This window comes from Xenopus laevis, chromosome 7L (assembly GCF_017654675.1).
Source record: "Xenopus laevis strain J_2021 chromosome 7L, Xenopus_laevis_v10.1, whole genome shotgun sequence".
Lineage (NCBI taxonomy): Eukaryota > Metazoa > Chordata > Amphibia > Anura > Pipidae > Xenopus > Xenopus laevis.
In genome coordinates, this window is record NC_054383.1 from 105675131 (window position 1) to 105695938 (window position 20808).

Sequence of the window (20808 nt, forward strand, 5' to 3'; positions counted from 1 at the left end):
TCGAAGTGTAGAACAAAACATGACCTTTCCAAAATGCATAGTTTGCTTATCTCTAAATGAATGTACAACACCATTCAAATGGTGTCAAGAAGTGAGGGTGACAGAGGGCACCCCTGGCAGAATAGTTGGTACTGTGAGCAAAGGGGTTTGTGCTGCTTATAAATCAAGTGAGTTCAATGATTTAGGTGGCTGAATCAGGAGAATTTCAGAGAAACACTCAAATGTATTATTTCCTTTTATATTTGGTTACTGTAGAAAGGACAGTTGACATTTCTGTTGCAGAGTATCCTCAGTTAGCCCCAATAGAACAATAGAGCTAGGAGGGACCCATTGTCAAAAGTAATTAGGTTTTTTCAAACAAACTGAAAAACTCTGGCCACTTTACAATCCCACATTTTGGGAATAAGGCATATAGGGGCAAATTCACTAAAGGACGAAGCGCCTAACGCTAGCGTTAATTCGATAGCGTAGCGCATTTTCATTAATTCGCCGATTCACTAACGGATGCTGGCGTAAATTCGCTAGTGTTACTTCGCACCCTTACTCCTGGCGAATTTGCGCAACGGACGTAACTATGCAAATTCACTAAAGTGCGCATTTTTCTGAACGCTACCTTTTACGCCAGACTTCCTTCGCCACCTCAGACCAGGGGAAGTGCAGTAGAGTAGATAGGGATTGCTTCCAAAAAATTTTAAAAATTTTCTAAGTCCCAAAAAACGCTGGCGTTTTTTCTTTTTTAATGGGTGATAGGCTGAAAAAGATTGAAAAATTTTTTGGGGCTACCCTCCTTCCTCCCTACATTTCCTAACTCGTGGCACCTTAACTATACAGTGGGCACATGTGTAGGGCAAAATAACAATTTTATTTGCTGTTTTGAAGGTTTCCCAGGCTTGTGTAGTGATGCTACATATACCTCCATTGTAACTTCAATTTGGTGCTGTATGCAAATTAAGCATCGCTAGCGTAACTTCGCTTTGCTTGGCGAATTAACGCCAGCGCAACTTCGCAACCGTGCGCTACCCCTGAGCGCAACTTCGGATTTTAATGAATTTGCGTAGCTCTGGTGAAAATACGCCTGGCGAAGTGCGGCGAAGCGGATGCTGGCGCAACTACGCATCTTAGTGAATGTCCCACATAGTGTGAAGGATAAAAAGACCGGTACCCCCTGTGGATATGTTTGTGGTGGAGATGAAGGGACCAAGGCTTGTAAGTCTTTGCCTCAATAAAGAAGCAACACTGTGCATTGTCTCAGCCATGACCTTGTTTTGAATATACAGTACATTAATGACAAGTATTTACATTACATGTAATTGCTGTTGAAAGCAGTATGGAGCTATCCTTTGATTTTCTCTGCACCACTGCTTCTGACTACTGACTAAAATAAGGTTGTGATAGTCAGCTCTCCTCTAGCCAAGACTCCAATTCACAACGTGCCTTGAATGTTCTGTGATAAACAGGCCCGTACTGGAAGAGAATCAAGTAATTGTTATTAGGTGTTTTGGGAAATGTAGCCTTGGCTAGAGTAGAGCTGCTTACTTTTATACTGTTGCAATGGTTTATGTAGTCAGAACCAGCACTGAACAGAGCAAGACATGGCAGCTGCATTTGCAAATTGAATTAATATACTGGAAATATGAAATGAATGTATATTGGAAAGCTGCTCGCAATTATACAGTATTTACTATCATCATACCATATGTTATATAGGTATGGGATCCGTTATCCATAAACCTGTTATCTAGAAGGCCATCTCCCATGGACTCCATTTTACCTAAATAATGCAATTATTTCCTTTTTTATTTGTGATAATAAAACAGTGCCTTGTACATGATCCAAACTAAGTATATAATTAACCCTTAATGGATTAATGCAAAACCAGCCTATTGGGTTTATTTAATGTTTAAATGATTTTCTTGTATGAAGATCCAAATTACAGAAAGATTCCTTATCCGGAAAACCCCCAGATCCTGGGCATTCTGGATAACAGATCCCATTCCTGTATATGAGTTTACAACTTGGATACTAAAAGCTTCTGAAGACCTGGTGAAAATAAACCTGCCTGAGTACATTTCTAAGGGACGGCCAGGGAGTGTAGAGGTTTAATACTATGCCTAGTAGGAGAGAATAATCGGCAAAATAATAGGCACAGTTCTGAAAGGGAGATTCTTTTTATACCTGCATCAAATATTCATCATAGAACATTATGAAGGCTTTAAAAAAAAGAAAAGTATTTAGATATTTAGATATAATACTAATATATATATATATATATATTGGAAAAAAGAGAGCTGTTGCACTCTAGGGGCTTTATGAAAAAGTAAAAAGTATTTTATTTAGATCAACGTTTCGACCCACACTTATTCTGTTGGCACCAGGGGATTTTTTCCTTTTACGTGTGTGCAACAGTCTCACAATCTGCATATATATATATATATATATATATATATATATATATATATAATAGTTTAAAATGCACACTGTAATAAATCTGTACATATTTATTTAGGAGTGTGAGCTGTCCAAAAACCTGTTCTATTTGCATCACTATATTCATTGCACTGCAATATGGCAACTCCTACTCATTTGCATCGACATGGAAATATGCAAAGAATAAACAGCGTTCGTACTCGGCGAACAGTTTCCCAGTAATTCAAAGCCTGCTCTACTGATAAGTAGGGAAGAGTTTCCCTTCGATCTACACGGTGGTTCAGCATTTGCTGCAATGCAGTGAGAGGTGCTGTGGCATGGACAGGGTTAAAAAGAAGCATTCGGTTTTATTTTGCAGCTTCATCAGGAAGGCTTCTTGGTGTACAACGTGCCCATCTCTTTTTAAGGAAGCAAATAGTAATCTGACACATTGCCAATCTTAATTACTAATATGGATGGCTGTCCCTCCTGCTTAGGGAATTAAAGCTTTCATACCAAACATCAGCACCCAGACAATGGACATTAGTTTGCCTAGTTGCACATTATTTTCTTTAGAGAATGCCATTAACACGTAATGAAACCAGGCTTGAGTTGTCAAAGCATTTATATGTCAATATTATAATTTCACGAGCTTCACATTACAGTGCATCTGCTATTTCTAAAATAAAAGGGGGGGTGGGGTGAGTTTCAGTATCAGAGATAATACCTCTCAGGATGTGCTGCAATGCAGTGAGAAGGTCTCTGGCACCCAGGGGGTTCCTAACTATACTGTTATATATGTTATTATTCAGGAAGCTTGTTCAGTGCCATACATGGTTATCATCATAATGCTTCAATAGCAGCATACATTGGATTTCTGTTATAACGTTATATCTTAGATGCAAAGAGGAAAAAACATGAACTACTGACAACAAAAGTCTTGTATTTGCGGATCATAAATGTTAGAGCTAGTGCGGTCCAGCAGGTCAGGCTAAAAATGATCTAAAGATGCATTCGTGGTCCTTGTATGTTTGCTCCAACCTACCACTAGGTGTCCCTGTTTTCAGTCTCATTTACCAGTGAAATAAGTTAAAAAAGTGCTGTAGTTGATTTTTATATTGCTGGGGCAATTTGCCTGGCAACTGTGGTCCGCAAAGGGTTAAATGCACTGAAACCAGACACAGCCAGTGGTAGTTAAATGCAAATATATAAGTACCTTGCCGGGCAGTAACCCATGGCAACAATCTATTTTTTGCACCATTATTCCTGTAACTGGATGTAGTGGTGTAATTACCATTAGCAGACCTTGCAGCCACAGGGCAGCCCAGGAGACTGGGGAGGTCATGACATCCAATACATTTATTCACAGATGCAGGGGCAGGGGCCTTCCATAAAATCAGCATAGACAGTAGACAGCTTCCTGCGGTATTCCATAGTATGTGAAGCTTAATGTTAAAGAGTCTTATGCAGACCCTGGGTCACTTTTTTTTTAGTTAAAGGGGTGCTTCACCTTTACATTAAATTTTAGTATGTTATAGAATGGCTAATTCCAAGCAACTTTTCAATTGGCCTTCATTTTTATTTTTTTTATAGATTTTGAATTATTTGCCTTCTATCTACCTTTCAAATGGCGGTCATTGACCCCCATCTAAAAACAAATGCTCTGTAAGGCTAAAATAAATTCTAATTGCTACTTTTTATTACTCCTCTTTCTATTCAGGCCCTCTCTTATTCATATTCCAGTCTCTTATTCAAATCAGTTCATGGTTGCTAGGGTAATTTGAACCCTAGCAACCAGATATGCTGAAATTGCAAACTGGAGAGCTGCTGAATAAAAAGATAAATAAGTCAAAAACCACAAGTAATAAAAAATAAAAACCAATTGCAAATTGACTCAGAATAGCACTCTCTACATCATACGAAAAGTTCATTTAACAACCCCTTTTAAGTGAGCAAAATAAAATAATTAGTACTTTTGAAGTGGTAAAGTTAATATAGCACCTAGTGACCAGGGGCGCTCCACCAATGATGAGAGTTGAGACACTCGCCTCAGACGGCAGCCCCCCTGGTTGCCAGGGGCGGCAAAAATGCTGCTCCTGGTTACCAAGAGCCGAATTTCCGTTTTTCAACCCGGAAATTTGGCTCTTCAAGTGCAGAGAGCACAATTTGGCTTTCTGCATTAGTTACTGGACCGTCCACAACCCCCTCTAGCGTGACGTGGTCCACCCCTGACCCCCTCCGAGCTGAAAGGTGAGTGCCGTGGGAAGGGGTGGGGGCGGCAAAATGGACAGGATCGCCCCTGCTAGTGACGAATGCCTATGGCACATTAGGGACATATCTACTCATTGTATAGTATTGTTTCAGTGCTTTTCAGTTAAAGGAGAACTCTGTGCTGCTGTCACTTACTGAGCTTATGGACCCATTCACAATATACAGTACACATAGAATAGAAATGTCACAATATAAGGCTGATTATTAGCAATTAATACAGATAATTACTACATGGCAGCACAGAAACCAGTGCAACAAGCATCAGAATTTAATAATCAGCCCTGTAGCATCATCTTATATTACAGACCAACCTCATTTTCTGCTGGATAATTAGTGACGACCCCTAAGCTTAGCTTCTCAACAGCTGCTCAGAGCCCATTGAGCATGTGAGTGTCGCAGACACTTTCCAAGATGGTGACCCCCTGTGACAAGTTTGATGTCCTGGATCATTGCTGCTATTGATAAGCTGAAACTTTAGGCTGGTGCAGTAAGTTCAGTACATAATATATGACAATTTTAGCTGTATTCATTTTTAGGATTTACTTCTCCTTTAATGTGTTTCAAGTTCATGGTTGGAATTAGGACTGGAAAGGGAAAAAGAAAAAACCTAAACAAAACCATAGATTCACAGTAATATGATAGTATATGAATAGATAGCACAGTAAGTGCTTGTGATTCACATGCCAGAACTATCCATCACTATGTATTATAGGCTCATTCAACATTTATCAATATAAATACGAATGGGTATTAATATACTTTTGTGTAAAGTTGTTTTTTTATTTTTTTTCCTTTAAGAAGTCAGCGAAGCACTTAGCAATAGTGGTCGTTAATCTTAGGTAAAACATTTCAATGACTATTTTTAAGCTGACAGCATAAATTATTAATGGTAAGTATAGGTTTATGGTCGCTCAGTACAAAGCATCGAATGGAAGCACCCGGTGCCTAAGGCTTCGGTGATCATCCCCAAAGTACGATAAACACACGAGGGGGGGAAAAAAAAAGATCATCAAGACTATGTTTTTATGTTTGAAACCTATGGAAAATAACTCCGTAGAACTCTTTTAATGTATGCGATGGTTAAGGCTGGTCTAAACCGCTTCATGTCCCTTGATGTATTTTGGTCATGGTAAGCATAGCAATAAATGTTTCTAAAGTCCCTTTCATTTTCTGTTGCTTCTTCTAGCACACGACACTGGCTTGGTTACTCTTCAGGTTGCCTTCAACAGCCAGATTATCTCCAACTCTGTTGTTTTTGAATATAAGGCAAGAGCGCTGCCAACACTGCCCTCTTCTCAGCACGACTGGCTCTCCTTGGATGGTAAGGCTCTAAGTAATACACTGTCCGTTTTCAGTCCCAGAATGCACAACAGTAAGTACATGGACAAGCTCTGAGTTGCAGATATCTTACTTAACAGAATCAAACCTACTTACGTCTTAATATATGAATCCCAGCACTGCAATCTATTGCCAACAGAAAGGTTTTATTCACATTAACCTTGCAATCTAGAAACCGAGGAAGTACTTACTGTATGTGTAGGTTTATGGAAAGGTCGTGTTTGTGGGCTACTCTGCCTTCACTATGTGAAAACACATCGCTCCTCATTAGGCAAATAACTGGAAAAAAAAAGCATCGAAAATCCTTTTAAGGCCGGCAAACAGCGAGAAGCATTTTCATACTATTTTATTTTTAATGTCTAATGGTGTTGATGTCTGTGAAGTGAGAAAGAAGTTTATTGTATATCAAAATATAATTTTTTTTAAAAACAGGTATGGGATTCCTAATCCAGAAGCCTGTAATCCAGAAATCTTCAAATTAGGAAAAGGCTGTCTCCCATTTTATCCAAATCGAAATTTTTTAAAATAAATTTTTTCTCTGTAATAATAAAACAATACCTTGTACCTGATCCAAACTAAGATATAATTATGGAAGCAAAACAATCCTATTGGCTTTATTCAATGTTTACGTGATTTTCTAGTAGACTTGATGTATGAAGACCCCAGGCCCCAGGCATTTTGGATAACAGGTCCCATACCTATATTAGGATTTCAGTTACTAATGGAAAAATAATATACAGGAATAGGATACATTATTTGCAAGCCCATTAATCCAGTTTAGAATTACAGAAAGGCTGTCTCCCATAGACTTCATTTTATCCAAATAATCCTTATTTTTAAAAATGATTTCCTTTTTCTCTTTAATAATGATACAGTCATTTGTACTTAATCCAAACTAAAATAATTAATCCCTCCTGCAAGAAAATCCAGCCTATTGAGTTTATTTAATGTTTGCAGGATTTTCTAGTGGATATAAGGTATGAAGAGCCAAATTATGGAAAGATACATTAACCAGAAAACCCCAGGTCCCGAGCATTCTGGATAACCGGTCCCATACCTGTATAGGAAAACATTGATGTTCAAACAATTTGATCTTATGCAGTATGTAGGCTCAGGTTTTACTAATACAATTATGCTGGTGGTCAAACAAGTCTTGCAGATGATCTCTAAAATAATATAGAGCACAACATTGGTCTGGAAATAAATAAGTTTATTATTGATGTTTGACACTTGATAAGGGGGTCTGACCCAAAACATGTTGTGTTGCCACTATCTGGAATAAATGTTGGAGCTCTTTTTTCTTTAAATTTTTGATGTTTTGTTTATTATTGATGTATTTTATGTCAGTTAAATATTTGTGAGAATTTTGACCCAGTACCAAATATACCATATAAGATATTCCAGTTAGTCAACACTAATACTCAAGGCTCCCTTTGCAAAAGTATTTCTCACTTCCACCTACTCCCAACCTTTTCTTTAAAAACAGTGGCATTTGTGTATGTCTCCATAGTGGTCTCCCTGTTATTTATGGAGCATCTCATTGTCTTTGGATGAGCTTTCAGCTCTGACATTACTATACATTTAGTCTAGACCACTGCATGGAAGAGTGCATGGCTAAACAACATGTTGCCGTGCTGCCACAATCAAATGTCTTTCTTATTACAGTATTTGTATGATGATGGTGCCATAGATTTGAATTTAAAGGGGACCTGTCACTCAGACATAAAAAGCTGCATAATAAAAGTTCTTTCCAAATTAAAAATGAAACCCAAATTATTTATTTTATTAAAACACCCATAACTGTTATAAACTCCTTTAAAAGTCTCAGCTGTCATTCATATATTATTTGCCCTTCCTCTATGATTAAGGAAGGGCAGGCAATCACTTTCCATTCTGCATTTCCAAGATGTCACTGCTCTCCTCCCATTCCCCCTCCCTCCTCACCTTCTAACTGTGTGGCCAGTGCTTGGAGTTGGGTATCAGGTGCCCAATTCTGGCGCATAAACAAAATTTTGTTGTGATGCAAAGCTTGTCTTAATAACAATGTCCACAAAAGGGCGCCTGCTTGCTCCATTTTATTGTGAAGTCCAAGACTAAAAGAAACTAGGTCATTTTTATATAAGTGAAGTTTATTTTGCTTGATAACACCATAAAATAGGATTTGGAATTATTTCTTGGGGTGACAGATTCCCTTTAAGCAGTGGTCCCCAACCAGTAGCTCGTGAGCAACATGTTGCTCCCCAACCCCTTGGATGTTGCTCCCAGTGGCCTCAAAGCAGAGGCTTATTTTTGAATTCCTGGCTTAGATGCAAGTTTTGGTTGCACAAAAACCAGGTGCCCTACAAAACAGAAGCTCCTGTAGGTTGCCAGTCCACATATGGGGCTACCAATAGTCAATCACAACCCTTACTTGGTACTAACCAGGAACATTTTTCATGCTTGTGTTGCTCCCCATCTCTTTTAACATCTGAATGTTGCTCAAGGGTGGAAAAAGGTTGGGGACCCCTGCCTTTAAGGATACAAACTGCAGTGCTCTAGATTGTTAGACAATAAAAGAGATTAGTCACCATCGTTTGAGGTTTTCCTTTGACACTGCCTATGTGAGAGATTATCAGATGATTTTACTATTGCACATGGACACAGAAGAAACTGGAGACGTCAAAGCATTCATAAATAGGGAACAGATGCTTCAAACAGTAGGTGGATGTCCCTCAAACACCCTGACTTGGGTTTACTGAGAAATATCTGCCTTAGAGACTTTTCCATTAAAGGTGGTTAGATATAGCTGACCCCAGAAAGAGGCTTTTTGAACGCTGCTGCTCTTCCTGAGATCTTAGGTGGTTACAGTTGTAGTTGTACCATGAGGCTAAAGGTGTTGCACTTGTCTTGCCTGAGCCCATGTTTTTTTTGTCCTGTTCTCATTATCATTTTGTTTCCTCCTGAAGCTCCACTTAATCTTATCTAACTTTTCAACTACACATTTAAACTGAAAAATAACTGTGTTTAACGCAGATGATTTTCATGTGGAATGTTCCAGAACCTGTATTATATAAAAAATGAAAACATAAAAACTGGAATTGCTTATTTCCAAGTGTCTTTTTTTCTTTCTTACCTTTGGCCTTCAAGCTGGGCTTTCAGGATCTATATCGGAGCGCAAATGGCCATTCTCTCCAATTCTCACCCTAACTGCCCTTCAGACTAAAGCTGCTTTACTGAGCCTCAGCAAATTCAGGGCTGGGTTTTATTTCACTATCCATGCATTCTGATTTTTTTAGATTTACTGAGCCTTAACATAAATATTGCTGGGTTGCATTTCACTATGCATATACTTTGCGGTTATCGGATTACAATGCTTCCACTTCATCATTGTTATAATTTGCTTTTCAAGTGGTGTGCAATGAGCAATGAGCTAATCAAAGAAGAAAGAGCACAACAGACATAAAGAAGAAAATGTAACTTGCAATGATTCTTCTGCAATTGGGGCAGTGTCAGAAGCAATGCAGTACCATTGGGTTAGGCAGACTGGATCCTCTGCTGTTTTTCTGCTATATTATACAAAAATGGTGACACTATATTATCATTAGTTCTAAATTGTAGTTAGCCAGAGCACCAAAACAGATTTATGTTTTTATTTTCTAACAGCAATTATCAGTTTGTAGCAGACTGATCAACACAAATTTCTGATTATTGGAAGCTTCTCTGGTGCAAACAGCACCATGTCAAGTACTTACAGCCTTTGAACTCGGTGTTGCTTCAGGGCTGCTTTTTTGGCCCCAGATAAGGGTTGGATTAATACCCAGCATCTGTCCTACTATATGTTGTTGGTTTTAAGGATACGTTGCTTTTACGCAAACATAGATTGCTATATCAGTCAAGAATATATATCAGTCAAGAATATGTCTAAATAGGAGCTGATTTTTCTTTTTTTAAATTTTTCTTAAAGTTACTAGGAAATATAATAAACAGGTATGATAGGCTAAAGGTCTAAGGTGCCTAAGAGCCAGGCCTGGATTGGGTTTTGAAATCGGACCTGGCATTTCCAGTACACAGAGCCCCCCTCCCCCACCAGCTCACTAAATAATGACAGTCTATGGCATCTTATAGCAGTCCCTCTGGCATTTGTCAGAATCCATAGATTGCTAGCTGGGCCTACTGAAATCTACAGTACCATTGCCCAGTATGTTTGTATAATCTTTTACACTCCATTAGTACACAATCACAATTTAGAATACACAGGGTCCCAACCTTTTTGAAATCAGGCAAACCTGGGAATGATTGGCTGTATTGGTGGGGGAGACTGGGATGTTTGGGACTAAGTGTGGTTTCTCCATCTAATGGACACTGAGGGGTGCACCTCAAGGGATCCCATAAGGAAAATTAATAGTTTAACTGATAATGATGATTTCAAAATCAATAAAACTGATGTTTATGGGACACTGAGCTAGTGCTTTGTTACCCTTACCCCAGCCACACCAATTTATATACTACTCCCCATTTAGCAAAAGTGCAAATATTCCGAAAATAAATAAGGTAAATAAGACATTATTTACCCTGACCTCCATTTTTCCCAATTGTTAAAAGAAGTAAACCTAATTAACTGCAAGAGAATAACATGTTATTCAAGGTTTTTTATACAATAAAATAATTATTTTATCCAAAGCAAAGTAGCCAAGTAAAAGATAAAATATGGAAATGAAAAACTGTCATAGAAGGGTGTTATTCTTTATGAAACTTGGAAATTAACTGTAAACCCCATCAGTTTTCTCCTATCTTAAATGATATTTCTATTTATTTATTAGACATGAGAATAGAAGGAGTAACTTTATATGTTTCCTGCCGCCTATAACAACTGACAGAATAGCATATTTCTTCTGGGACTGTCACCTCACCTAGAAAAAATAACCAGCCTTTGTCTCGTTGCTCACTAAGTACATAAAACATCATCAAACATCTCTTCCCAGATGCCAGTGTTCCTGAAGGGGAGTATTGTTTGTCAGGGTACAGTATGACCCTACATGTTCAGATCAAGGATTCAATCATATCTCAGCACTTGCAACAGATTTGAATTTGACTGAATCCTTAGTCCTCAGTCAAACTGAGGGGGGGGGCATTTGTCTAAAATTTAAATAAACAAAGTAAAATGTTATTCTATATTTGGGCAAAACTATTGTGGATGATTTGGTATTTTTCCAAATTATAAAAAATTCTACATTGGGGACATTAGCACTAAATTCACATAATAAAACGGAATAAAAATAAAACGAATATGATAGTTGGTCTTGTAGGAACCAGCAGCAAAGTATACACTGGTATTGTGACGTGAAACTCTTGCTTAATACATAGATAACATTCAGCCTCCATTACTCTGTTATTTAGCAGTTTCATAAACTTCACCAAATCACAAAAAGATGTACTATATCTTTCAATTTGATTTTAATAAGGGCAGCCATCATTATTTTAAAGGAAGTAATAAAACTATTGCATGTTGCTAGAGGCTTATTTTCTGCATCAGGCTAAATCAGGTTGCTTAAAAATATGATTTATTTGTTTTAAGGATACACATTTATTTTATTAATGAACTATTTTTTCTGGCATCTGTACAGGGGAAATGAACTTATTTTTTGTCAGTTTTACTTTATCTTTTATTTTATTAGAACAATACATTTTTTTACCCAAGCCTGGAAAAATTGGTCTATAAGGCCATTTGTCTTTTTATTTTACTGGAGCTTCACAATGAAAAATGGAGTCTCTATTAGCTTCTCAGCTTATATGAAAAGGAGTTTTGCACTAGACCACTAGTCTAAAACCAGCTGAAATCTCTTTGTTACATACACAGCTATTCCGGCTTGGCAGATATGTGCTAGTTCTTTTATGGCTAGTTAGAAAATGACTTGATTAACTATATATATATTTCACAAAGTTAGAAAAGAAAGAAAGAATAATAATGGAAAGTGTGAAAAAGGACGCTGATCATTGAAAAAGAGAGAGAGAAGGAAGATGATAATAATGGAAAGTGAGAAGGAAGAGAGAATAATGGAAAGAGAGAGAGAGAGAGAAGGAAGATGAGAATAATGAAAAGAGAGAGAGAAGGCAGGTGAGAATAATGGTAAGAGAGAGAAAAGGCAGGTGAAAATAATGGAAAGAGAAAGAGGGAAGGAAGATGAGAATAATGGAAAGAGAGAGATAGAAGGCAGGTGAGAATAATGGAAAGAGAGAGAAGGCAGGTGAGAATAATGGAAAGAGAGAGAAGGAAGATAAGGAAGAAGAGAATAATGGAAAGGGAGAGAGAGAAGGCAGGTGAGAATAATGGAAAGAGAGAGAGAAGGCAGGTGAGAATAATGGAAAGAGAGAGGGAAGGAAGATGAGAATAATGGAAAGAGAGAGAGAGAAGGAAGATGAGAATAATGGAAAGAGAGAGATAGAAGGCAGGTGAGAATAATGGAAAGAGAGAGAAGCCAGGTGAGAATAATGGAAAGAGAGAGAAAAGGCAGGTGAAAATAATGGAATGAGAGAGAGAGAGGGAAGGAAGGAAGATGAGAATAATGGAAAGAGAGAGATAGAAGGCAGGTGAGAATAATGGAAAGAGAGAAAAGCCAGGTGAGAATAATGGAAAGAGAGAGAAGGAAGATAAGGAAGAAGAGAATAATGGAAAGAGAGAGAGAGAGAGAGAGAGAGAGAGAGAGAGAGAGGGTGAGGGTGAGAGACAGAGAGAGAAGGAAGGTGAGTATAATGGAAAGAGAGCAAGAGAGAATGAGAATAATGGAAAGACATAGAATGAAATTGTTAATAATTGAAAGACAGAGAGAGAGAGAGAGAGAGAGAGAGAGAGAGAGAGAGAAGGAAGATGAGAATAACAGAGAAAGAGAAAGTGAGAGAAAGGGGCAAAAGAACACAGGCAAGTAACGACTAATTCAGCAATAATAATATTCTGCTCAGATATACTGTATGATAAAGCACTTGAAACAGATTGTCAGCGACAAGCCAAGAACCAATATTTCATTCTCATCCAATATCTTATTCATACCTGCTGATACATAATCACGTGTGTTACGTATAAGTGTTACTCTTGTTCTGGACCTGGTTTTATACCTTCTTCTAAGGCGATTTCTTGTGACTAGGGAAATGAACTGGTTATGACCAGCTATATTATGAGTGGTAGAAGCAGGCTGAACAAACACAGGCATCAGTAGGAGCATGCAAGAGGACAGCTGCAATGCAGAGGCCTTTCAGGGAAAGATTAAATAATTATACTAGCCATGACTTAATAATTTTAATAATGACTTTATATTTCATCTGCCTGCATTTTTCTGCTCTTTGAAGGCAGCGAAATAAGGTCATTTGTTGATTCAGTAGAATTTGTAAAAAAAAAATCTTTTTTGCATTTGACACACTTTTATACATTTCTGAAGGCTATGCATTAATGTATAGAGAATAATAATATATGTAATAATAATATATGTAGAAATATATGGATATAGGAAGTCAGTTTGGAGTTTGATGACCATACAAAAGAAGATTCCAAATCATACCTTCTACTACACTTATACTTTTATGGACTGTGTCCGTGGTGCATATGTCCGATCAGGAGCACGCTCACTACCAGCAAGATCAGCTTCCAGTGCACATGCTCCTCTTTGGCAATCAGTGCCATTTGTCACCCCCAGGAACTATTTTCATGCCTCTGCTGCTCCCCAACTCTTTTTACATTTGAATGTAACTCATGGGTAAAAAGGTTGGGGACCTCTGTTGTAGAAGATTAGAAGGTGGGCCTGTAGAGAGCTCTCAAGTCAACCTTTTAACTATCCCAGATATTAATCAGGAAAGCTACTGTTTTGGTTCCATAACTTGCCAGTCAATGGCTGACTCAGTCAAGAGAGATTGAGCAAGAAGCCAATGTCTCCTGTTATATGGCACCGGCTATTCCTTCATTAGTCTAATATAATGTACAGTGCACCATGTGTATACTCCCCCTTATGGTACCACCCTTTCTTAAAACCAGGTAGACACTCTGCAAATAAGGATAGCAACTGAATTAACATGACAGCCTTGCGTTTTATTGCCTATGTATAATTAAAGGCTTTGGCCTCAGTTGCAATCTGATCTATAGACAAGTTTATCTTAAGTCTGTACAGGTATGGGATCCGTTATCTGGAAACCAGTTAGCCAGGATGCTCCGAATTACGGAGAGGCTCTCTCCCATAGACTCTGTCTTATTCAAATGCTCCAGATTTTTTAAATGATTTCCTTGTTCTCTGTAATAATAAAACAGTATCCAAACTAAGATATAATGGATCCTTATTGGAAACTATCTCCATACTGTTGGTAAATGGGTCTGTCTATTTCTCTCATCTATATTTACTTTTGCATCATAATTTAGGGGATTTGGTCTGAGCACAAACAGGTTACCAGGGAGACTTGGTACTGATTAACCCTTTCTGTGCCTGCTTACTTTTGATCTTATCAAGTTGTGACGTACGGCACGGATTAAAGAGAAACTGGGAAATGTAGAATCTACAGCATCAACACCATGGCATTTTAAAATGATGCAATTGGCTTTTTGCTTATTTAGGGGAGTTGTTTTGTATATATTACAAAAGGAAAGCTTTGATGATTATGAATGTGTCCTTTTATCCTTCCATTTAATGTGACACAGTAAAAAAAAAGTGTTACAGATTGTCTGAAACAAAACCTAAATTACAATAGTCATTTGTACGAAACTGGTCTTGGGTGGCTGTAAGAAAAAATGTGTCTCCAATTTGGGTTCATGCACTTCTGTAACCAGGCCAGCACTTTATCATATACTGTAACTTCTCCAGACATCCTAAAGCCAAAGAGCTGGTAGAGTTGTTTCTAAAAGATCCATTACAAATATCAGACTTCTGATCATTAACAACGAAAGACTGCAGAGTCTGTCCCTGGGCGCAGCACTAAAATCAACTTTCCCAAAGCCAATGAACTATTTATTATTTTTGTTTCTCTGCGGTTCGTATGAGCAAAGATTTTTCATTATACTAAAGTGACAAATTGCACAGCAATCCAGCTCATGTGTTACAAAAAAAAAAATATCTGTAATAGTCAGGACCGGAAACGGATTGCTGTACTGGTAAAATCAACATCGTAGATAGGAGGTTTGCACTCTAATGTGAAAGTATACAGAGAAAGTAACCAGAATAGTAAGCCATTATCTAAAAAGCCATATCCCACAGGGAGACTTTGGAGGCATAAAGATTTAACACCACCTCTCCCATTCATCCCTTGCTTCTTGACTCCCAAAAGGCTTCAGAGCTTATCAGGGGTACTGTGGTAAGTGTCAGCTCATTTAGCCTGATGGTCACACCATCATGATGTTTCTCATACCTACTAGGCAACAGCCCCCTCCCCAAAATAAAATAGTAGCAAGGAAATAAAACTTAAATTGCTTAAATATTAGATGGTGGGAATATTCTGCTTGTAAATGACTGTAGACAAATGAGATTGTAATTTCAAAGCTTTTGCACGAACGTTGACATGTCTAGAGCCTCTTATACTGTAATTCATCATATATTCTGGGACAGTATTCTATTATGGTTGGCTCTAACATTCATTCATGACAGGAAAGGCTTGTTCTGTTGGGTGCTGGATATTTCACCCCTCATTACAGACCAGCTGTTTGTATTAGCATATTCATAGAGCAGATGTTACATCGAGTCGTACGTATTCTAACCAGGACATAAATATATAAATATACTGATATAACAGTGCTGCGCAAATGTATCATCTACTTATACTTATACCTGAGCCTCTAAAACTATAAAAAAAGCAACTTTTTAAAGCCTCATCGTTTCCAACTATTAATCTTAAAGGGGTTGTTCACCTTTGAGTTAACTTTTAGTAGGATGTAGAGAGTGATATTCTGAGACAATTTGCAATTTGGCTTTAATTTTTTTTTTGATTATTTGTGCTTTTTGCATTATTTAGCTTTTTATTTGGCAGATCTCCAGTTTCAATTTCAGCAATCTGGCCCAATTTACCCTAGCAACCATGCATTGATTTGAATGAGAGACTGGAATATGAATAGGAGAGGACCTGCATAAAAATAGGAGTAATACACAGTAGCAACAACAATAAGGGGCAGATTTATCAAGGGTCAAATTTCGAAGTAGAAAAAGGTTCGAAATTCGACCATCGAATTGGAATAATTCGACTTCGAATATCGAAGTCGAAGTTTTATTACATCGAATTTGGCCATTTGAGATTTTGCGGTCAAAGTAAAATCGTTCGATCAAAGGATTTCATCTATCGATCCAACGATTTTTCTTCTACTTCAAAAAACTTAGAAAGAGTCAGAGGAAAAAGGCAAATAATTAAAAAACTATATATATAAAAAAAAAACATAATGACGACCAAAGGAAATGTTGGTTAGCATTGGCTATTCTATAGCATACAAAAAGTATGAACTTCAGTTCAATTCAATAGTTTCAACTGTAGCTCACCTTTAAATGAGGATATTGTTCATCCCACGGGTTAAGCTGGCCATAGATGTTGAGATTTTTAAAAGATCCGATCCTCATTGTGAGACCACGATTTTCTCGGAACGATCGTACGAATTGTCCATCAACTAAAAAGACTAATTTGCCAGGAAAACAAAGGGGAGCTGCCTGCTTGGCCCTGCAAACATAGATAGATTGCACTGGGACCGACAAAGATTTTTTGACCTGGCCGATCAATTTCCTGACAGATGTCAGCCGAAAAATCGTAAGATGTACGATCGCTCAATCCCACTAACCACATGATAATTTCGAAAAAATTGGTCGTTTGGCAAGAAGAATCGTTGCGTTTATGGGGAGCTTTACCCTGTGTTGGTATCCCAAATGATCAAGAAAATGTAGTTTGTAGGATGAATCCAAGCAGTCAATTATAGCTGCAAAAAATTCCTACAAACTACATTTTCTTAAAAAGTATGAACCTCCCCTTTAACTGTTAAAGTAGAATTTTCGAGACATTTTCCCTTAGCCTACACACAATCTAAATACATAAATAATTCTCCCAATGCATCGTCATTTTTATGTCACAAAAACATGCAAACTGTGGCATAAAATGTATAGCATTTTTATATAGATGCAGAGGGCAAGTTTCCCTTTGTCCATAAATACCATAAAGACGTTGTTATTTTACCCCACAGTGGACTTTGTCACACCCATAGACTCTATTTTAATAAAATAAATTAGATTTTTATTATTGATTGCCTTGTACAGATCTGTAATAAAGAAACAGTACCTTGTACTTGACCCCGACTAAGATATAATGAATTCATATTAGAGGCAAAATATTACTATTAGGTTTATTTAATATTCACATGAATTTTAAGCAGACTTAGGGGCTCATTTACTTAGCTCGAGTGAAGGAATAGAGGAAAAAAAACTTCGAATTTCGAATGTTTTTTTTGGCTACTTCGACCTTCGACTACGACGTTGAATCGAATGCTTCGAACTAAAAATCGTTGGACTATTCGACCATTCGATAGTCGAAGTACTGTCTCTTTAAAAAAAACTTTGACCCCATAGTTCGCCACCTAAAACCTATCGAAGTCAATGTTAGCCTATGGGGAAGGTCCCCATAGGCTTTGCTATCTTTTTTTGGTTGAAGAAAAATCGGTCGATCGATGGATTAAAATGCAGTAAATCCTTTGACTTCGATATTCGAAGTCGAAGGATTTCAATTCGGCAGTCGAATATCGAGGGTTAATTAACCTTTCAAACTAAAAATCGTTCGACTATTCGACCATTCGATAGTCGAAGTACTGTATCTTTAAAAAAAAACTTCGACCCCCTAGTTCACCACCTAAAACCTACCGAAGTCAATGTTAGCCTATGGGGAAGGTCCCCATAGGCTTTGCTATCTTTTTTTGGTCGAAGAAAAATCGTTCGATCGATGGATTAAAATGCGGTAAATCCTTTGACTTCGATATTCGAAGTCGAAGGATTTCAATTCGGCAGTCGAATATCTAGGGTTAATTAACCCTCGATATTCGACCTTAAGTAAATTTGCCCCTTATTGTATGATGATCCAAATTAGTGAAAGATCCCTTATCTGGAAAACCACAGGTCCTGAGCATTCTGAAAAATAGGTCCCATACCTGTATTCTACAGAAGGGGCCTCATTCACAGATGCCCCAAATGCAAGTGCTACAACACTAAAGAGGTGCTTAATGCTCATTCACTGAGCACTTAGTTAAATATGAATCTGGATTCAGATTTGGGGGTAAGGTGCAAAGTGCAGCACAGATGGTCACAAGGCACCTCTTTAGCACCTAGCAGAAAAGGTGTGCAAGTTAAGGGGCAGATAGGAGGCTGAAAAGTTGCCACCTACCTGACTGCACCAGTCCATCACTCATGAATACAGCACTGCTGATCTCAATGCTGTATTCATGGGGGAGCCCTGGTTTTTGTTCTCATTCTTTATTCAGCCCTTGTGCTGGCTCTATGAATTAAAATTCCTGAAAGGCCTCATCAAACCTTCATCTTTGTTAAGGTGGCCATACACGGGCCGATAAAAGCTGCCGACAGACCGTGTCGGCAGCTTATTGGCCCGTGTATGGGGCCCCGCGACGGGCTTCACCGATCGAGATCTGGCCGAAAGTCGGCCAGATCTCGATCGGATGGGACAGAAAATCCCGTCGGATCGCGGCCGCATCTATTCGTTGATGCGGTCCCGCGATCCGACCGCCCGTTTGGGCATCGTTAGGATCCGATCGTCGGGCCCTAGGGCCCACGATCGGATCAGCCCGATATTGCCCACCTCAAGGTGGGCATATCGGAGGGAGATCCGCTCGTTTGGCGACATCGCCAAACGAGCGGATCTCTCCATGTATGGCCACCTTTACTTGTTAAGGGTACAGTAACACCATAACATGGAAGTATTTTAAAGTAATGAAAATATAATGTACTGTTGCCTTGCACTGGTGAAACTGGTGTGTTTGCTTCAGAAACAGTACTATAACAAGCTGCTGTGTAGCCATGGGGGCAGCCATTCAAAGCTGAAAAAGGAGGCATTTTATATGGTTAATCTGGAAGGACAAATTCTGAAAATGTCCTAAACAATGCTGATACATCTCATCCCTTGTAGGCAAAGCAAAGTTTGTTGTAACCATAAGTAACTGCTGGAACTGTTGCTTAGTCAATATTAGACGTCGACCCTTGTGCAACGCCACACTTTCATGGCGAAAGAAGGGTAGGGGGGCGGCTCCTTGCTCAGCAATTTGTTGCAGGTCTCTCTGGAAAGGTGGGTTAATATGTGTATTGTCCAGTTGTTAATTAGACTCTGAACTGGACAGTGCACTGTTCTATTTTAAGCTCACCACCTGGTAAAGAACAGATCCGTGCCAGGGTAGGATAAGATTCATTAAAAGGAGGTGATTAACGTACTCACAAAGGAGAGGCAAAAATAAATTCTTCATTTACATCTGCTGATGCATTCATCTGCCATTTGGCACTGGCCCGAACCAGCAAATCCATATGCCTACCTGTGCACATTTGCCCAACAGATATACAAGCCGTGGTTCCAATGAAGAAAAGTAACATGTTGTTATTGCTAAATCATTTCAGCAAGATACATTCTGTATGCTTTGTAAAAGAAATGTTCCTGTTACATTGCTTATGTAGTACACAAGTATTGAGCAGATGCGTTTGTATTTGTACTGTCAGACCTTGAGCAAACTGTACACCCAATCAGGCAATGCAAGCCAACGGCTAAGCAAAAGAACAGACCAAACTCCATCCCTATTTGTGTTTGGCGGTGTTGTGCTTTGATCTCTTTTTGCAATTGAAATTCAATTGTACATTTTGGTGGAGCAGGTTGTCTTGTAGGAGCCTTCCATTAGGGGTGCTGACGTCCTAAAGGATAAAAATGAACTCCCTCACCCCCTACTCGCTTGAGCTGCTAGAGATTTCTGTGAGTTGTAGTTTAACTACATTACCTGTCAGTGGACACAGAGAGCTATAAGGCAGAAATGGCTGGTAATCTGTGGATTTCGGCAACCTGTTGTATCTCCTTATATATTTGTATGTACAAACCACTGATGCAAAAAGGATGCCACTAGCTATGGCTTTATTTATCAAAGGACATACTTTAAAGAAGTGGTTCACCTTTAAGTTAACGTTTAGTATGTTATAGAATGGCCAATTCTAAGCAAATTTTCAGTTGGCCTTCAGTATTTACTTTGTTATCGTTTTTGAATAATTTGCCTTCTTCTTCTGACTCTTTCCAGCTTTCCAAATGGGGGTGACTGACTCCATCTAAAAACAAATGCTCCGCAAGATTAGAAATGTATTGGTATTGCTACTTTCTATTCAGGTATCTCCTATACATATTCCGGTCTCTTATTCAAATCAGTGCATGGTTGCTGTGTTAATTTGGACCCTAGCAACCAGATTGCTTAAAGGGATACTGTCATGGGGAAAAAAAAAATTCAAAATGAATCAGTTAATAGTGCTGCTCCAGCAGATTTCTGCACTGAAATCCATTTCTCAAAAGAGCAAACAGATTTTTTTATATTTAATTTTGAAATCTGACATGGGGCTAGACATATTGTCAGTTTCCCAGCTGCCCCTGGTCATGTGACTTGTGCCTGCACTTTAGGAGAGAAATGCTTTCTGGCAGGCTGCTGTTTTTCCTTCTAAATGTAACTGAATGTGTCTCAGTGAGACATGGGTTTTTACTATTGAGTGCTGTTCTTAGATCTACCAGGCAGCTGTTATCTTGTCTTAGGGAGCTGTTATCTGGTTACCTTCCCATTGTTCTTTTGTTTGGCTGCTG

At 38.4% G+C, this 20808-nt stretch overlaps 1 protein-coding gene across 11 annotated transcripts in view; it reads left to right on the forward strand.

Moving 5' to 3' along the window:
* Positions 1-20808, forward strand: part of LOC108696619 (calmodulin-binding transcription activator 1) — a 1211516-nt gene that overhangs the window by 1071893 nt on the left and 118815 nt on the right. For all 11 annotated transcript variants that reach the window (XM_041569427.1, XM_041569428.1, XM_041569425.1 and 8 more), the window contains one exon: positions 5864-5998. In XM_041569427.1, the coding sequence (XP_041425361.1) occupies positions 5864-5998 (135 nt within the window). The remainder of the gene's footprint in view (positions 1-5863; positions 5999-20808) is intronic.